Source organism: Callithrix jacchus, chromosome 7, assembly GCF_049354715.1.
Source record: "Callithrix jacchus isolate 240 chromosome 7, calJac240_pri, whole genome shotgun sequence".
Classification (NCBI taxonomy): domain Eukaryota; kingdom Metazoa; phylum Chordata; class Mammalia; order Primates; family Cebidae; genus Callithrix; species Callithrix jacchus.
In genome coordinates this window covers 80224699-80244576 of record NC_133508.1, presented here as the reverse complement: position 1 = coordinate 80244576, position 19878 = coordinate 80224699, and the positions used below count along the sequence as shown (strand labels likewise).

At 55.5% G+C, this 19878-nt stretch overlaps 1 protein-coding gene across 50 annotated transcripts in view; it reads right to left on the bottom strand.

The window, feature by feature from the left end:
• Positions 1–19878, bottom strand: part of PTPRF (protein tyrosine phosphatase receptor type F) — a 90588-nt gene that overhangs the window by 34804 nt on the left and 35906 nt on the right. For 29 of the 50 annotated variants that reach the window (XM_054259239.2, XM_035251103.3, XM_035251115.3 and 26 more), the window contains 3 exons: positions 18691–18879; positions 10048–10158; positions 274–543 (listed from right to left, as the gene is read on the bottom strand). In XM_054259239.2, coding sequence (XP_054115214.1) covers positions 274–543; positions 10048–10158; positions 18691–18879 — 570 coding nt within the window. Of the gene's footprint in view, positions 1–273; positions 544–10047; positions 10159–13009; positions 13028–18690; positions 18880–19878 lie in introns of all 50 variants that reach the window. The other 21 variants (XM_054259237.2, XM_054259241.2, XM_054259247.2 and 18 more) reach the window with 1 other exon arrangement.

Sequence of the window (19878 nt, the reverse complement as noted above, 5' to 3'; positions counted from 1 at the left end):
TGGGTAACACATTAAAAAACAAAATAAACTGTGCTTGCTAGCATGATTCTGTCCAAGGAACTCAATATGCCTTACCTATTATCATTAAGGCAGCTAATAACAAAAACCCATCCCTCCCTCTAAGGGCTGGAGGACCCTAGGACAGGGACACCCAGGAAAGGGTAATAATCCCTCAGCCATGCCTGTGCCCATGGTAGCCAGCTCAAGTTCACCCGCCACCAGGACCTCCTGGAAGACAGGGAGGGCATTGGTCACAGCACCTGCCACACTCACCTTTCACTGTGACCTGGGCTGTGGCCTCAATCATGCCCAGCGAGGAGATGGCCACACAGGTGTAGTTGTTAGAGCGGACGACATTGCTGAGCTCCAGGACATTGCGGCCAACTGGCATCTCATCCTCCTTGGTGAGTTCTTCGGCCCCCATCATCCACTTCACGTAGGGCATGGGCGCACCCACTGCCACGCATGTCAGGTTCACGCTGCCGCCTGGCATCACCTCTTGGCTGCTGGGAGGGATGGAGAAACGAGGAGCCACGCGGCGCACTGCAGGAGGAGGGAGAGAGGCACTCACAGGCCGGGCAAGACGTGTGGCTGCATGGAAGGGCAGGGGCCCGTCATCCATGAAGCCCCTCCGGTCAGAGCTAAACCCACGTTCAGAGACAGGAGGGGTGGCACTGCCGGACCCCAGCTCACCATCCACTCCTACCCCACCCACTCCAGCCTAGAAGTGGCTCCCACACTGAAGGACTATCTGGAACACAATGAGAGATCTTGCAACCAAGCTCCCATTTTATAGCCTAGGAAACTGAGGCCCAGGAAGGTCTTGTCTGCCCGGGGTCGCACAGGGACTCAGTTTAAGCCAGGTCTGGTCAGGACCACAACCCAGGTTGTCCTCCAGGGCTCATCTCTGCCTCCTCCTTCCAGGCTAGGGCACCAGGGAGAGAATGCAGGCCCTAGGGTGGAGAGTCCTCAGAGCATGGCTGGGCGGGGCTGAAGGTCAGTCCAGAGGGACACAGCCATCTGCTGTGGAGTCACTGCCTCCCCCTCCAGGCCATGGCCCAATGGGAAGAAACAAGGGAAGTGGAAGGGCCACCTGCCCAGGTCTCAGCCATGCTCAGGGCACAACCTGGGAACCCAAGCAAAGGGGCTGCCTTCAGGAGGGCTAGGCAGGGGCAGGGGTCAGGGCAGGCCAGGGACATGGTCCGCGGGCAGGATGGGCATGACGATGGCAGTAACATGATGAGGGCGCCGAACAGACGGCTTCCTGCGCCAACAAACAAGGGTCTCAAGGGGAGGAGGCGTGGCTGTAACTGGCCACAGCCTCCAGCCTTGGACTCCCCTGGCTAGAAGCTATTCTGAGCTTCTCAGTCCAGGGTACAGCCTAAAACCACCCCCTGAAGTTGTAAGCGAGGCACAGACGCAGGTGCATGCAGAGGGAAGGGAGGTGACAAGACCCAGCCATGGGCAGGCATGCCTGGCATGCAGATGGGCCATGCAGTTGGTGAGCAGAGGCCAGGGTGTGTCCTACACGGGCACTCTCACACGCAGGGCTGGAGGAGGCAGGCAGTAGGCTAGTCAGTACCTGAGAGTGCTGCTGAGAGCACTGGTCTCTGAGGACCCTCGATAGGGAGCCCAGACATGCAAAGACCCCATGGCACCACATCGGGAGCACCTCCACTATAAGCACCAGATTATGCAGCTCGCACAGCCCCAAATCACAGAACCAGAGCTAGAAGCAACTGCAGAGACTACCCGGTCCAACGTCTGACCTCACTGTAGAGGGGTCAAAACTGAGGCCCAGAGATGAGACATTCAGCAAGTCACCAGGTCCTGTCGGCAGGGTGGCCTAAAACACTTTTCAAATCCAGGTATTTCTCTCCAGACACACAGGCAACTGCCACCACTGAAGTCCAAGCCACCATCATCCTTCCCTGGGTTGCTGCAATGGGTTTTGCCTTGGTCCTCCTGCCTTGTCCCCTGCCTCACTTCCTGCTCATGGGCCCTCCACAAACAGCTGGTGTAAATCTGATACCACTCCCTGTTTAACAAGCTCCTGCATGGCTCCCAATGACTCCTCAGCTCAGCCTTCGAGACCCTACCTAACTTAGCACTTCCTTTGACTCCTTCCACAGCCTGCCTTCGGTGCTCCAGACAGAACCCAAACACTGCCTGTCCCCGAGTAGGCCAGGCCTGACTGGTGCTTGTGGGCTGGATCTGTGCCCAGGTTCACCTAGGGCATGAGAGTGTCTTGCAGACATTCAGGGTTCTGCCTTCTCTGTAAACCAATCAGCATCCCCATTTTCTTTAGGAAACCACTTCTACCCCCATTCTTGGTACATGGGGTGTGTGACTGACATCTGACTGTGGAGAAACAGCCTTTGGACTTCTGCAGAAACTATTAGAAAAGCGACCTTCTCTCTACTGAGGTAGCTAAGCTTAGAGCAGCTGGGGATTGCTTCTTCCAACACTCAGGAAAAGCTGTTTGAGAACAAAGACGTCGATAGAGAAGAGGAGAGGAGAGGCTCAGAGACAAAGACAGATGAACGCCTGGTCAACCTATTTAAGTCCCTGGATCTCACCCTGCCCAACACCAAGTCTACTACATTTTTCAGGTTTGTAACACAAGAGTTCCTTGTTTTGCTTATGCTCGCGTAAGCGGGTTTCTGTCATGTGTTCTAGTGCCAGGAGTCTGTACCAATGATGGCAGCATGACACAGTCACAGTTCTTGTGGCAGAACAGGTGGATCCTGGGGCATGGCTGGCAAGTGTCTCATGGCAACAGAGGACTCTCTGAGCATGCTCCCTAAATGGTCCAAGGTGAGAGCAGGAGGCTCAGCCAGGACCACCACCTAGCCTGGTGGTATGTGCCCTCCCTTTGCTCTGGAGATGGGCCTCAGGGACAGGCACAGGCAGGTAGGTTTGTCTGCAGATCAGGTCCAGGCCTGCCATGGAAGGGGGCTCGGGGCAGCACAGAGAAGCAGCCTTAATGAACCAAATACCAAATCCCTCCTGTCCTCCCAGCCAGTGAGTGCCCCGTCTCTTCCTCTGCATGGGAAGGGAAGCTATTCTTAAGCACCTACTAGGTACAGAAGGTTTCCATGCTGTAGATGTTATCACCTCCCAATCAGTCAAGGGAACTAATTTAAAACCAAGCCACACATAGTAGGAATTGGTCTGTGTGAGGAAAACTTTTGAGTCTTGGCTGACAGGCCTGAAAAAAAAAAAAGACCCAGAAGCTCTTTACTGAGGGCGCAGAGGCACCAGAATTAGCAGAGGCTGGCAGGAGTGGAAGCTACTCCAGCAGGCATAAGGATGGCGCTTAGACAGCCTGTGCCAGGGGAGAAGTCATGACTGTAGGCTTTACCCTAGTCGGTGGTGGAATCCTGGGGCCTAATCAGGTCATTGGATACCAGGACAAAGAGCCCCAGCAGAAAGAAGTAGGTCTTTGGCCAATAAACTCAGCACCAACCTAGAAACTTGACTGGACTTTACCCCTAAAGAGTCTCTGGAGGCAGGGTCTTCAGGCCAAAAGGCAGACCTCATGGATCAGCCCTGGAGATGAGGCCAATGCCCTGAGCCACGCCTTCTAACGCTTCCAACTCCTGACGCTATCAGGAAATTGAGGCACTTTAGGAACACAGAATAGTTGTGTTTATTTTTTTCCCTTTTAGATGCGGGTGGCAGGGAGAACTCCAGGGGCTAGGGATGAGTGTGAGGGGTCAACAGTGGCTTTTAGGGTCATCTGCAATGTCAGGCAAGGGCCTCAGGGCCAGAGGCTCCTGGGTGCCCCACCTTCACTCTCACAAGGACCCTGGGCTTCAGCCATGCAGACACTTCCCTGCAGCTGAGACGTTTTCCATGTGAGGGAGGTCAGGGTATGCCTACAGAGGAAGTGGGGGAAACAGAGGCAAGGGACAACCTCCTGGGATCCCAAGTGCCAAAGAGGCCTTGCATCCTAGACCTGTCCAGACAGCCACCCCCGTGCCAACAGGCAGGAGTGCCTGGCGTCTCACTGCAGCAGCCCCAACCATCCTCCACCCACTGCTGCAGGCACAGGCCTCGGAAAAGGAGCAGGCCTCACCCTGGACAGTCTATTGACAGAAGCAACAGCAGGGAAGGAAAAACTAGAGCTGGGAAAAATGCACTTAGGGCCTAATCTTAGGCTCCAACAATGCCGGTCTATTACCGTTTCCCGTGCATCCTTAGTGCTGACATTTTACAGACAATTTCCAAAACAGGGCCCTGCCATTTCTGGATATTTCAGCTGTAACTTTTAAGTCTAATTATTTGCACTGACAACCCCCTATAATAGGGCAGTACGGCGCCCAGAGGCATCAGCATTCAGTGGAGTGACAGCCTAATCGCAGGGGGAGGCAGCCCCGCAATCTGCATTCACTCGGGGAAATTTCTCTGATGAAAATAACACAACATTAAGGAGGGGATGAGGGGCAGGATCCACTGTATCAAGATAAAATAACTCTTTAATAAATAACCTTGTGGCTGCCGCAGAGCAGTAATTAAATGCCGGCATACCCAGCATACAGTTTTAAGTAAAGCTGGAAAAATGTAAGATGCAATTATCAGCACCAAACAAATTACCAGCCCAGCAAATCCCCCCAGAATACTTAGAAACCCCTTTCTGCCTTCCGGCTGAGTATTTGTGCAGGTGCTCATTTTTGGTGGGACCACAGGGTGGGGTGGGGTGGGGGAAGGGTGGGGATGAGGGACCAGGAGGGTGGAGGAAGGGGCATGGAAGGAGTTGCTGTGGGCTGGGGGCTGTCTCTGCTGATGACTGTTTTCAGAAGACCCTGGCAGATCTGCCCGGTCAGCAAAATGGTATAACGAATGCCCCAGAGCTCAGGAGTGCATAGCATGGATGCTCAGGGCTGATATCTGAGCCGAGGCCGAAGCCCTCCTCTCGACTGGCTCCCTCACCCTCACAGAGGAAACTTGAACCACAGAGGATGTGGCAGAGGGAACCAGGATGGCCTGGGTCTGCTCCCTGGTGCTCAGCCTGTCCTACATTTCTGCCCTGAACCCCCAAAACTCACCAGTGGACAGGTGAGTCTCCTCTGACCACACAGACCATGTGATAGATGAATGACCATTAGCCCCTGTTGCCAACCCCAGCAACAGGGATGGGGGTCTGGCTCCAAGGATGGGGCTGAAGACCAAGCCCCAAACAGGTCTACTCTGGAACGGGCTCAAGGACAGTCTCCAGGAAACCCTTCCCAACCAGTGGCTGAGTCAAGGGTCACCTCTAGGATCCTACATAGACCTTGCTAAGTTGCAGTTGACCATTTAGCCACTCCAGGTAGAAGCAACTTCAGTCTGAATGCAAAGTACCAGGCGAAGGAATGTTAGTTAGCTGGCTGGTGGGCTAAATAAATTCCACCCTCAGACAGACACAGGAGCTAGCTAGAAGCTTGGGCAGAGGGGCCTGGGGCAGGTAGGAGGATCTTAATTTGGATCTGGCTGGAGAAGGAATAGACAACCTTATGGGAGACTTCCTCAGTGTGCCAAGATGACGCTACTCACCCTGTGCCATGGACACCAAGTTCCCTGAGGCAGACGCTGCCCCACTGAGCCCTGATGGAGGACCTGAGGGCCTCGAGGACAGGGTCGACACTGCAGGACTTTTGCCCTGTGCCACAGGATATTGGGAGGACAGCCTACTCTAGCTCTTCACTTTATGTTCCAGTGGTTTCGGCTGAGCCTGGGTCTCCAGGAGAGGAGGGCAGTGAAAGGTCCCACAGGTGCACAGAAACCACTACAGCTCTTACACCTCTCTCTGACCACAGCGCCCCACAACCATCCCTGAGCACCACCTGGATCAGACAGCTGGCCTGGCCTGGGTGCAAAGGTGGGGTGCAGTGTCATGCCATGCAGCATGCCCGACCCACCACCCTTGTTGGGGAGCCAGGCTAAGGGGACATGCACATACATAGTGCACCAGGGACTCAAGCAGCAGGAACATGCAGGTCAGGGGGCTGCCCACCCACCCCTGGTCCTGCCTGCCCGCCAGCCCAAACAAGACACTGGTGGGCAGGCACGGCTGTGGCGGGCAGGCACAGCTGTGGCGAGCCTGAGGGAGCTGACCGAGCCCGCTGGGCCCTACTGACGGGCGCGGCGCATCCCATCGACGGGCGAACTGTAGATGGATAAGAAGTGAAAAGGACCAACCTTCTCGCTGATCTGAGAGATGAGAGTTTGGGTTGATGGCAGAGTGCGATGAAGATGAGGAGGGAATAAAAAAAAGACAAGGAGAAACACAGAGAGAGTAAAAACAGGCCAACCTTCAACTGCCCACACAGCATGGAGGCGAGACAAGACTCTTGTGCCCCCTCGCACACACACATGCACACGGGAGCACACGAACCACATCGCTCACAAAAGACTCAGGACTCATGGAGGACATGGTAGACAGGGCTGAAGCCCACCAGCAGGTGCCAGGAGGTCTGAGAGTGGGGCCGGGGTGGTTGGAAATGGGGCACAGGCAGGCAGGCTCCCATGCCTCACACACACCCCACAGCTCAGACAGACCCTGTGGACTGGGATCTGGGGTTAAAGCCCACCCAGCCCACAAACCTGCCAAGGTACATGAGCCACTAGAGCCCGGCCACCTTGGGGAAGGTCCCACCAATACACACACCACCAGTGTGAGGAGCACGTCTGGGCACCTGTGGGGAGAAAGGCACTGTCCCTGTTTTAGACAGTGGTGACCCTGCAGCCAGGTCCCTGGAGAGAAGGGGGAAGGCTGGTAGCCCTGGCACAGGTAGGCCAGGCTCTGAGGAGGGCAGGGCTCCACCCTGGCCACAGCAGCGGTACACCCAGAGAGCTGTGGATGGAAGGAGAGAATGAGTCACTCAGGGAGAGAGTTAGGTGGTGACGGAGAAAGGCGCTGGCCCACCCAGCATGCCTGGGCCTGCCAGACTGTGGGTGGAGCTGCGGGCAACTGTGAACAAAGTCAGATGTAACTGGATGACACATCCCCCCACAGTGCTATCCGGACGGCCACAGAGGCTACTGACTAGCAAGTGCGTCCTGCATGCCTGGCACTATGTCGGGTTTCATGTGTACTGTCTCATCAAATGTAGCAGCTGCACGGCCTCAGAGAGACACTGGGAGCCCTGAGAGTTTGGGGAACAGAAGAGAGATATGAGGTAGACACTGAAGCTAAATCTGATGAGGAGATGAAACCTTGGAGCCAGTGGACACAGGAGAAGAGAGTCAGATGGGTGAAGACAATGACAGGGGGAGGCTATCAGTATTTCCCCCAGGTGACATGTGGCAATGTTGGGATTTGACTGAGGGGTGCTACTGGCATCTAGAGAGCTAGAGATGCTGCTAAACACCCTAAGGCACCGGATAGCTCCTCACAACGAAGAATCATCGAGCCCAAAATGCCAACAGTGCTGCGGCTGAGAAGCCCAGGGCTAGGGCCCATGCCAACCTGTCTGAGGCTCAGGCGCCTGCCGTGGGAGGAAACCATGAAGCTGCTCTGCTGGGAGATGGACGGGGTGCAGGCCAGCAAGCAGGCCAGCATTGAGGGCCATGGAGGACATGGCCATCCAACCACAAGCAGAGCTCAGGACGCAGAGCTGGTGGTCAGCCCAGCACAGGCTGTCCCCAGGTGCTGGGGCTGAAGGGCCCCTAGTACTGCTGAGGGCAGAAGGCAGGAGCTTTGCCAGGCATGAGATGAGGAGGGGTGGGGGCACCAGAGGCAAGGGACCCAGGGAGCAGGGCCTTTCAGGTATACAGAAGTCCATCCTTATGACAGTAGGGCCTATCCTGGAACTATGGGGCCGGTAGCTCTTGGCAAAGCAGGGTGGGTGTAGATTCTGATGGGGTCTAGATATGAGGCAGGTCCTGGGGAGAACTTAGAACCGGTCCTGAAACATCAGGGCCCACAGGAACGTTGTATGTGTCTGTGAGAGAGACAAGAGAAGTCAGAGGTTTGGCTGTTCTAGAGTCCCTGGCAAGTGGGTCTGGAACTAAAGGAACCCCTGTGTTTCCTACCAAAAGGCATGTGAGGATTGAGCCAGGAGAGTAGATTTGGGGAGAGCTGGTAGGGGTAGGGGATGGGCCATGGCAGGAACCAGTCAGGGGCCTGCCTGAGTCTACCACGTGTAAACAGGGAGCCCTCCCAGACAGGGATGCTCCAAGGGGCTGCACATAAGAGCTCCCTGGGCAGTGCCCGAGCTGCCAGCCACAGCAGTGAGCTCAGCTCATCTCCAAGAGACCCACTGCTCTGGCTCCACGGCTAGGGCCAGTGTAACAGTGACTTCAGAGAATGCTGCCTAGCCAAGAGAACAATTCAGGGGTCCATCTACCTCTGGGCCTTCTCCTGCCTCATGTTGCCTCCGGTAGCTCTGCCCTGGGAAAGGTGCCCATAGGTCACTCCCTTGCAGCTGGCTTGGGTTGACAGTGGCTCTGGCGGGGCCCTTCCTCTTTCTGGTGCAGCCGCATGCAGATAAAGGTTTCCTTGCTGAGGCCTCGAACTGCCACACTCTCAACCTTACAGTCTTGGGAGCAGAGCTCTAGAGAGCACAGCATTTGGGATAGTCAGGGTGGGAGGAGGCAGGTCTTTGAGAAGGGTCATTCCAGCTGCTCCTCTGTTGGAGTAGACTCGACAGCCCCCGTGCCTGCCAGACACTCTGCCTGGGGCAAGGTGGGGCGAAGGCTGTGTTGTTTACAACTCCACTCCTCTGGGCCATTTGGGAGGTTTTCAGGCTCCTGTTCTGGAAGACAGCTGAGCTGACCTGGGGCCCGAGCCTTGATGAGCAAGACACCTGACAGTAAGTGAGGGAACCTCCCACCCATGCCCCCAAACCCCATGAAGCATCGTTAATAGTCTCTGAGGGACAATTTGCCCACCACGAATAGCTCCTCTGCAGCTCAACTGGTCACCAAATGGGCTGGCAGCCTGTGGCCTATCCAGAACCACCCTCTCCCCTGACAGATAGCAACCCCTTGTTTTGGTTGAGCCTAATTCTCTCTGCTCTGAGTAAGCAAGTCTGACCACATGGCCCCAGAGTGGGACAGGGCACTGTCATCACCCACCAAGTGTACTGGGTGGCGAGTCAGACAACAGCTCTCAGGAAGCTGAGCTAAGTGTGTGGCATGATGGAATCATCACTGCAAAGAGCCTCATTCACCTTCCTTTACACATTCCCTGGGTGAAGACAGTTTAACTTTTAATGACATCCACCTGTGCAGGAGGGCTAAGTGAGGGAACACTGTGAGGGTAGAAGGGCTCCCAGGGCCCCTCCTGGGCGTGTGTATGCTAGATCCAGTGTGTTCTCAGGAAAGGGCAAAGTGGCCCACTTTAGTCACCTTTAGGCTGTGAGCATAGCAGAGACTGGAAACCCCCAAACAGTCCCAGCTCCCACTCTGCTGGGTACTTGGACTTCTGGAAAGCACACTGTCTGCTCGCTCCCAGCAAGGAATACCTAGAACACAGCAGGTGCTCACCTGAGGCAACATAACCATGGGGGCTCACAGCTGAACACAAGGGGTCCTCCAGGCAGGCCCCAGGCAGACCTGGCCAGAGGATAGGCTCACCTGGCCCAGTCCATTCCTGAGGCCTGACTGCCCCAAAGCCCAGAGCCAGGGTGGTTCCGGAGCCCACCGTGCTGTGGCAGGCAGGAGGACATACTGAAGGAAAGCCAGGCCAGGCGTGCATGCATTTACACACAGATAAGTGTGCCTGTGTGTGCACACACATGCATATACACCAAGAAATCTGCTTAGAAGGCTCCAAATTCCCATGAGGCCCTGGGCCCATGCGGCGGGACCTACAAGAGATACAAATGCTCCCAAGAGTGGCTGTTTCCCCATGGGCCTGGAGGGAAGGAAGGCAAAGAAAGTAGTGGCAGACACCAGGAGCTTGCCCAGTGGGAGCTGCTGCTGCAGAAAGCAGGAAGGAGGAGAAACTGGGCCCATGGCAGTCCCTTGCATGTCTGCACCAAGGGCTCTGGGCAGCAAGCCCAGCAGGTGCAGCACAGCTCCGTGGTGACAGGGGCCAGGTACTGCCTGAGTCCTTACCTCGAACATACAGGTTCGCAGGGGCCGAGTAACGTGTGCCTGCTGAGTTGGTCGCCACACACTCGTACTTGCCTTGGTCAGATTCCTCACTGCTCTCTATCTGCAAGGCACCTGCGGGGACATGAAGCAAGAGCTCAGGCATGGCCCATACTGCGTGTGGCCTGGAACACGGGGAAGGGTCTTGACAGCACCTATGGTTGATGTTGACCATATGTCAAAGCTCTTCTAAGCCACACCCTGGCACCCATGCTGCTTCCAGAAAGCTCTTGCTGATGAGCCCAGTGGCCTCCTGGCTAGAACCAAGGGTTGTGCTTTGGAGCACAATCCCATGTCCTCCACATAGTCCAGCAAGACCTGTCTTTGCTCTGCCAGGGACCATACCCCAACCCCCTGCTCCACTCAGTTTCCACCACACTCCTGCCAGTCAGTACTGGAGCCTGTTTCCCAATCAACGTCCCTGTTAGTGTTCCCGGCCCTACAGCCCCGCTAGGCCCATCAGAGCCAGGTGTGGGAGCAACTGCAGAAAAGCGGGCCTGGGATTCACAAGCACGTCATGCCCTCATCAGGCTGGAGCTTGAGAATGTGCCGCCCACCAGAAAGGAATGGGCTTGCCCTGGGGGTCTGGTGCCCAGCAGCCTCTGCTCCCAGTACCATCTTCTCCTCCCACTCCACCCCCTCCCCGCCAGCCCCACCCATTCCGGCTCCTCTCCTCAGCCTGGTCCTGCTAAAGTGCTTCGACCCACCACGGCTCCTGCATAATTCAGGAGGCTAATGGAGGCTGGAGCTCCCATTCGGGCCAGTGCCCTGAGGGGCTTCTCTGGCCGCAGACGGACAGACAGGAGCCAGGATTGTGGTGGGTAGCAAAAGGACCCTCACAGAGGGTGGGGGAATCTTGGGCTTGAGGCCAGTTCTGACAGGTCCAGGTGGGGGAGGCCAAGGCAGAGTGGCAGGGTTGGGGCAGACCTACTCGACTTGGCCATCCCCTGGCCCCATCAATAAACACTTGAAAAAACTGCTTGTGAAAGTACACTGGGCAAGCTGTCTGTGACAGAAACACCCCCGAGCACAGGCAGCACACCCCTCCCTAGAACAATCCAACAGACAATTACACCCACACAGGACAGTCCAACAGTTAAGAACCCCCACAGGACACAGTCTGACAAAACCACCTCCTGCACAGAACAGCCAGCCTGACCTGACAGCCCCTACCTTCCCAGGGCCCAGGATGATGGACAATCATACCCACACAGAACATGGACAGAACCTGCCGGACCCCCCGCCTGGACTGGACAGGAGCCAGAGGAAGAGTTCCAAGTCATGCTCTCATGGTTGGGGCCCACCCAGGGCCGGACCTATAGTCCCTTCACTGCCTGACATCCCCCTTCCACCATCTAACCCAGGGCAGCAGGAGGGGCTGGGAGCTAGAGGTGAAGGAAGAGGGAAGCCCACCAATGCAGGACCAGCCTGCCTCTGGGGTGCTGGCCTCAGCCCTCCCCCCGAGGTGCCAGGGAACATCTGGGCACAGTGCACATACCAAATACCCAGCTCCTCCAAGAGCAGCCCTGATGGGTACCCAACAGGTCATGCTTATGGGATGGATGGACACTGTTACAGAAAATGTTCATTCAAGCAGGTGGGGTTCAGGTCCCTGACTGGGAGAGGCTGCCCTAAGGTCAGCTCAGTGAGGCAGGGGGGTATGGGTGGAGTGGGGGAGAGCTGGTGGCTACTGCCATAGACTTGGAGCAGAAAGTGGTGCCTGGGTGCAATTTTTGACCCAGAAAACAGGAGGTTCCTCTGCAACAAGAGCCTAAGAGTGGTCAGGAGACCTAACAAAGACTGGGTGCCTATTTGCATACAGAACCCCCCAAATCTGGAACCAACACCAGGACCAGCAGCCGGGACAGGAAAAAGTCAGCACAGGCTGAGTAGATGGGCAGGGGGACTGGAGGGCTGCCAGGTAAAGCAAGAGCCAGCCTCAGGGTGATAGGCAAGATACCACCCAGGGAGGGAGCTGCTCTTCCCTGAGACCACCCTGGTCCTGAGCACTGAAGGTCTAGATGTACCCACAGAATAACACTGAAAGAACTGGGGAGAAAATGATGTGAAGAGACAAGTCACCATTTTATAGGTGTCTGCTCTGTGCCAGACACTACACATCCTCCTTCCCTCTAATTCTCATGAACCCTGTGCGGCAGGTGGCCATGCCCCCAACTTAAAGAGGAAACAGTTTTCTGAGAGATGAACTGAGTTTCTGAAGATCACGAAGGTGGTAAGTCAGACTTGAACCCGGATATTCCTGAGTCCAAAATCTGTGCTTTTAACTTGTAGGCTGCAGGGCCCTGCTTCGTGGAGGTAGCCCAGCGGGGAGTCTGAGCTGAGAGGTCAGGTGGAGTTACACATGAGCCTGTTTGCCTCCCTGTTGTCATCCCAGCACCTGCACAGAAGTCTTAAGTGAATGTTCCCCCTAATCACTAGTGGGCTGGAGGGATGGTCCTCATTCTACTACACTACAGAGCCAGGATACTAAAGGGAAAGTCAAGTAGTAACTGAGGTCCCCTCAAAAGAGGAGGCTCAAGAGAAAAGGCAAGGCTTGGTCTTGCCTAACCTCACAGGAAGCTTTTCTGTCTACAGAAGCCTGGGGACAGGCCAAGCTTCACAGTGGGAGCTGATGGGGTCCCTTCTGTGGGGACGGCCTGGAAGACCTGGGCAGCAGGGCTTGCCGTCCAAGGCGGGGCTCGGCGAGTATCTCCACAATTCAGACTTGGCAATGGATGAGTCCACAGGAGGAATGACTGAGAGTGGATGTGTGTGGTGGCCGGTGGTGTTGGGGGGCTGGAGCTGGAGATGAGGAGGCTGAAGAGGTTGGGATGGGGATGGGGAGGTGACACACTGGACGGGATGGAGTGGAGGTGACGGCAGTGGCAAGGCGTGGTGTGGCGAGAGGCACGGACAGCATTCTTACCTCTGATTGGTGAACCACCTGGCGAGGTAATTTGAATGCAAATAAGATCAGAGAGAAGCATTAGTACAAAAGGAAGGAAAGCCACACAAAGCCAAATCAGGTAAAATAAAACATAAGAAAGGGCCTTAAATACATGGAGAAATTAAGGCCTGAGTTAGGCCGACGCAGATGATGTGTGAGCAAGCGCCAGGCAGAGCCAGGCTGAGTGTGGGTGAAGCTGTGTCTCAGGTCACTAGCTCTGCTCTGAGGACGAGGAGGGGGCTCAGTAGTGCTGGGGCTGATGGGAATCAGGGAGGTGAGTCAGGACTCCTTCAGACCCCACTGGCTGGGGCCAATGGAGGGGGAAAGGTAAAGAAAAGAGGTAGCAACCCCACCCCACAGGGCCACCCAAATCCTACCAGTGGGTAAGTTTCCAAAACAAAGCACTTACCAAAACAGAGCCTGGTGTTAAGGCAGACAGGACAGAGGCTGAAGGGAGGGCTTGCCATGGGCTACTAGCACACTGGGCCTTCCACAACACGCAGCCCAGCCCAGCAGAACGGGCAGTAGGACGGCAAACTCACAGCCCAGGGGTGGACTCCCTAGAATGCCCACTCAATCCTGCTAAAAACTGGGGGACTACTGAGTTTCCCTCCTTTGGCCTGGCTGGCAAGAGGCAGAGACCAGTGCCCACCCTTTGCCTGCTTAGCACCTTATAACCCTGAGGGTTGGTAACCCAGAAGGCCAGGTGCTCAGCCTCCACATTCAGGCCTATTACGGGGTCTGGGCAGGTTTCGCTCCCAACAGGTACCTTCTCCGAGGCTCAAGGCCCCCCTGTGCAACCAATGCCTCCCCAAGAGGAGTAAGCAGCCCATAGGCAGGCCCAGGTCTAGCTCTATCTACCCTGCCCCGCTGCCCTCTTCCTGCCCAGAAAAACCAACACCAATCTCTGTCTCATGGGACTTGACAGCAGCACCTAGAGGAATTCTTCATCTTTAAGTTCAAATAAGAAAACAGAGGCTGAGAGACATTCAGGGAATTGCCCAAAGCCCAAGGTCATACCAGCCTGTAAGTGAAGTGGAAGGACCTGACCAGGTCCATCTAACTCATAGCCTGCCCACAGGATGAGATGCAGAGGCAGGGGACAGGGCATAGGCTGGGACCTGGGAATGAGGGTTATGTGAGAAGAATCTGCACAGTGATTCTCCAAGTGTGGTCCCAGGACCTCCTGAGACCTTTCCAGGAGGTCCACAAGGTCAAAACTATTTCTATAATATTCAGAAATTCTTTGCTTTATGCACTCTCTTTCTGTCATGAACATACGAGTTTTTCAGAGGCTACATGACATGTACTATCACAACTGGCCAAATGCAGAGGTAGCTAGGAAAATCCAGCTGCCTTCTATAAAGCCCCAAATTGAAGAGATTTGTAATAAGGGTAAAAAAATGTCCTTGGTAAATTTTTTTGTTTTAGAAAATATAATTATTGTTCTTTTAAAAATGTTATTTATGCTAATATATAATGGGCTTTTTAATTATTTTAAAATGCATTAATATTTTAAAATAATTTCAGTCTTAATATCTAATATGGTAAATATGAATAAAAATAACCCACACAAACAAAAGCTCTTTGAGGTTCTCTGATATTTACAAGTAGAGGCTCTGAGACCAAAAGGTTGACAATGCTGACCTCCCATCATCCAGGCCAGGGCTTGGCGGTGGGTGGGGGCAGTGGACATGGTCCAGGACTGGCACCCCTCGCTCCTGACCTCAGCTCTTCCACAACTTAACCTAACAGTAATTTCCCCACCAAACAGAGAATCTACCTTTTAGATTTCACAAGATGGGTGTGGGGGACTGACGGGGCCCAGGAATCAGCATCCCCAGGGGTGTGCTCATCCCCAAGAGGTGCCAGGGTGCTCTGGGCCAAAGGGAAACTGTGAGCATGCACTGGCAGTGTGGTGGAACAGGGTGGGATGGGGACAGGCTCTTCCAGCCAGAGCTGGGGCCAGCCAGCAGGGTGATGAGCTGCAAGCCCTCTGCATCCTACCCACAGGCCTCCTCCAGCAGTCAGATGCTGCAACTCTTCTTAAGACCCCCCAGGTTTCGCCTCAGGGTGCTGGGGGTGGGGAGGAGGCTGCTCTCTGGATGAACACATGGACTCAGTGAGTTAGGCTGTCCTCTACAACAGATGGCAGCTCACTTGCTCAGGCCATAGCAGGAGTGTGGGATCTCCTCAGGCCCTGTCCCACCTGGCCACAGCCTGAGGCCAACTCCTCTCAGGACCCAGCAGGAGCTCTGAGCCCCTGCTCACGACTCCATTTCCACTCTCCAAGCTTGTTCCTCTTCCTCCTGGGCCTACCCCGATCTGAAGTTCAAATTCTCTAGGAGGCAGTTTTGGCAGCAGGTCATGTCACTACAGAGACGAAAAGGCCTGCCCAGCAGAGCTCACACATGCTGCCAGCTACCTCCTGTCCAGCTCCTGCTTTGGGGTGGGGGTGGGGGGCATGCCTGGTTAGATGTGCTGTGGCTTGGGTCACAGATGGTGGAGGACTTCTGGGTACTGGTCAGCAGGGCCTGGGGTCCTGGGAATGTGCAGCTTTGAAGCCCAGGAGGATCAGTCACTCCTCAGGCCCCCAGGTTTGCTATGTGTGATACTAGGTCCCGGGGTGTTCTCCCAGGGGAGCTCCTAGGCTGAGTCTCCATGTGTGACCCCAAGTGACTCCCTTAACTCAGCTGTGAAGAAGGCATGGTAATCACAGCCTGTCCTACTTCACAGGGTTGCAAGAGAATCAGCTGCAACAAAAAGGGGGAAAGCTCTGTTGTAAACTGTCGGTGATGCGTAAACCCGTGAAGGTCCCTGGAAACAGCCGAGTGCTCTGGGGCCTGAGTCCACTCCATGAAGGGCCATGTGCATGGAATAGCCTCAGCACCCTGATAAATGATAATGAGATAAAGACAGCAGCAATTGAGGCCAAGTGTCCCAGGCCAGGTCAGGCAGGGAGCGGAGAGAGCCCAGTTGTTACTGCAGAGGTGGGATGGTTGAGGCCTCTTAGGTGCCATCTGGCTCCATCCCAGGAGCCAGACCCTGGGCCCACGACCCTTTGGTCACAATTTCCAGGCGGCAGGAAAAGTCAAATAAGAAAGTCTTCCTTGGACCTGGAAAGCAGGAGCACTAGAGCAGATACTACTCTACAGGGACAAGGGCCAAAGGTCAAGTTCATAAATTCACTCAAGAGCTCAGAAGATCTGTCCTGCAGCTGACCTCACCAAGTGGGGTCAGACCCAGGCCTCCCTGCAAGGCCCAGCTGAACAAAACTGGATCCAGATGGTGACAATGGAAAGCAAGGTGAGGTCTGAGGAAGCAGCCAGAGGCTGGGCAGGGTGGAGGCTTTCAAGTGAAGGAGCCAGAAGGTGAGCAGAGGGCCAGAGGTGGTCAAGGACCAAGGACAGGCCAGCATGGCTCGGTGTTAGGAGGGTCAGGGGCACAGAAAGTACAAAGAGATCCATGAAGCCCTTACCAGAGGCCAGGCTGCCAACTCAAGCTCTGACTGCCATTGTCTCATTCACTGCTTACTGTAACTCCTTTTCGAACAGAAAACTGACACATGAAAAAGTTAAACCACCAAGGCCAGAGAGCGGGTAAGTGGTGTAGCCAGGACCCGATGAGATGTGGGGGTGTGTACTTGACCAGGCAGGCAAGAAGACACCACTGAGGTTGGTCAGAGCACGGGAAGGATGTGAGCAGCAAACCTGGCCTGCAGGGCGATGGCTTCTCGGGAGGGCCTAGAGGTAGGGAAAAGTGTCTGGTGCCTGGGATAGGACTGACACAGCAGAAGGTGACAGGGGACCAATTTGAGAGCCACGAGGGTGATAAACTTGAGGGCTCTCAAATCAAACCAACTTGAGAGCCACGTTCCTTAGGTTGGGGGCTCCCACTTACAGAAAGAGGGTATGGCTGTCAGGGAAGGTCATCACTTATCATTTGGACATCACTGGTCAGGGTGACAACCAGAAGACAGATCGATTTTTGGATCTAGAGCTCAGGCAAGAGGTTTGGGCTGGAAAGACTGAAGCTAGAGCTGCAGGTGAGGAGATGGCAGCTGGAACTTAAGGAGGGGTGAGCTCACCCAGGGCAAGGCTGTGTCCATGGGGCAAGGGCAGGGCTCCCAGGCTCCTTGGTTGAAGGAAGGGAAGATGCTGCTATAGGGAAGGGGCACTAGGAAGAGGGAAGTCACAAGAGACAGAGCCCTGGAAGGCTAGGGAAAAATGGGAGAGTGGTTGGGAAGGAGGGAGGAATGTTAGCTGCTGCCAAGAGGATGAGGAGGATGGGGCCTGAGTGGCATCCAGTGGACTGACAGTCAAGAAAGGGGTGGCCCAGGGCCAGGCACCCCAAGCCCTGCATAAACACTACATGAACCAATGTGTGAGTGAGTCTTCCCAGAGCTGCTGCCAGACAAGTCCATGTGTTTCCAGGGAGGGGCCCAGGACTGCAGGGAGGAGCGTCTGGCTGCCTGGGAGCCTGCCTGGGGGAACCGTGAGGAAATGCAGAGGAGCCGAACCGTGCCGGCCGCTGTGCAGCGCTGGGCAGTGGCCACAAACACAGCCGGCCGTTTGCTGCCTTGATTATGGCTGTTTTAATTAACTGCACTACAGCTGCCTCCATCTTGTTGAGTTTTAATTAAATTAAATGAGCTAACACTTCGTGGGCTGTCTCAGGCGGCCGTAGCTGGGGCCAGAATCTTGCCCTGTTGGGCAGCTTGTCTCTCCCTCCTCCTGCTGGGCACCAAGGGGCTGTGTGCCTGGTGGGAATTGATGGGGAGGGGCTGGCATCTCAGGGAGTGGCAGGGCACCTCTGAAGCCTGCAGAGCTCTGAAAGGGGCAGGAGTCATGTCTTGCTTTTCAGTGTTGACATCACAGCTGACGGGCAGCAGGAGCTCTGGCCCGTGCTGGCCATCCTGCCGGAGGCCCACCATCCCATAGCTAGCAGGAGGGCTTCTGAAGCAAAGACTATTGGTCCAGGCTGTGCTGGCAGCAGAGGCAGAATGCAGCCACACCGATTCTGAACCTCTTTTCCCGCCTGCTCTGTTCCCACAAAAAACTGAATCAATTATCCTGGCGGGAGCCTCACAGGCAGATCGATCAATGGGGCGACACCACCCTCCCGCACAATGGCATCCTTGCTTCCAGGGCTCCGAGCTGGCTCGACGGAGACATCCAGAGGAGACAGGTGGCTCTGGTTCTTGAGGGACAACAGCAAGTCCCCTTGGCTCCAGGCACCTGAGGTCCAGCCTTTTGAAGCCTAAAGAATCAGGCACCTTTGGCCTCTTTCCCATCAAAGCCCTGCTGTCTGAGGAAGCAAGGAGAAGCATCATCCAGGCCCTGTCTCAGGCCAGGCTCCAGGGAAGACATCCACAGAGCACCCTCAAAGAGTCCACCACATTGGCATGTCACATGTGCTAAGAGGGGCAAACTGACCCAAAATCTGGAGTCTGATAATCCCAAGAAGGTAAAGAGGCAAAGCCAATCACGAGCTCTCTTCCCTGGGCCAGGCACACCTGCAGTAAGAACCAGCTCACCCCACCGGGTGCCCTCCAGTCAGCCTTGGAGGGTTACAGGTCCAAGAGGGTAGGCTCTGCTGGAATTTGGCAAGACACCTGTCCTGAGGTCTGCATGGCCCCTTGACCCCTGCCCTCTGCTCACCTGAACGCAGTTGCTTGATGCGGCCGTTGCTCGTGGCAGGATCTACAGGAAGGAAGTCCTTGAACCAAGAAATTTCAGGGTCTGGATTTCCGCCTGCGGCGCATAGCATGGTGGCTGTGCGTGCCTTTTCCACCACCTTCAGCTGTGGCCCCATGTCGATGGAAGGGAACCCAGGGGGCAGCTGTTCCTCTGTAGACAAAGAGCAACATGTGTATTAGGGCTGGCTCTGCCTGCCCCTGAGAACCCTTCTGAGGGTAACTCCCCCAGCTCCAGGTTTGCCAGGGCCCTCAAGACTCCCCTCCCCATCCCTGACTTCTAAGCATGAAGCCTACCCCGATGTGAGGAACCAGGGTCCCGAGCCTCTTTGGCAGTGCAGAGGCTGCAGTGGGGCCCATCCCTGCCATGTCAGGGAGTTTCCAGGTCTGAGAAGCAACGCCTCAGACTGAAGGCGTCAGCACTTAATCTCTCCAGGCCCTCAGACCTGGAGAGGAACGAGAATCGATGCTCTGCTGGTCACAGCAGAAAGCCCTGTATGGATGCTGGGCTGCAGTGGGTGGGAGGGCTAGCGGGGAGCTCACGTAGCATCCAACAGCCACAGCTCGGCCTGAGGGCCCCTGTGCTGTCCAGCCCCCTCTCCCCTGTCCATACACAGTGTTCCCTCCATCCAGCCTGCAGCTCTGTCACATGGCAGAGCTGACCATGGCACCACCTGGTTTCTAGCCCTGACTCTGGGCACCCCTAGCCCTACCAATGGTCCCCTTCTCACTCTGATCCTGACCTTGACCTAGTTTCTATGGCAACCTTGACCTTGACCTTTCTCCCTCACTCAGTACTGACCCTAGGAGTCATGGTCAGGGCTGGGGACCATGTCTGAGCATGTGGAGGCAAAGGAGATTAAAAAGCTCTAAAGACACCAAAAGTTGGCAGGGGGAGGCAAAACCCCTTCCTGGCTGCCTTCTCCCAGCTTGCCAGGGGCTGGTGGCTCATAGAGGAGTCACTGCCATGGAGTCGCAGGAACAGATGTCAGCAGCAAACCCATTCCCACTGCACATGGGCTCCCTTATCTGTCCTGAAGGGCTGCGGGGCAAGGCTATCCACTCCCTACCTCTTGGAAGCATGAAAAGCTAGGGCAGGCTAGGGACTGGTGTAGACCAAACGGGACTCCCACCTTCACCATGAACTAGATTT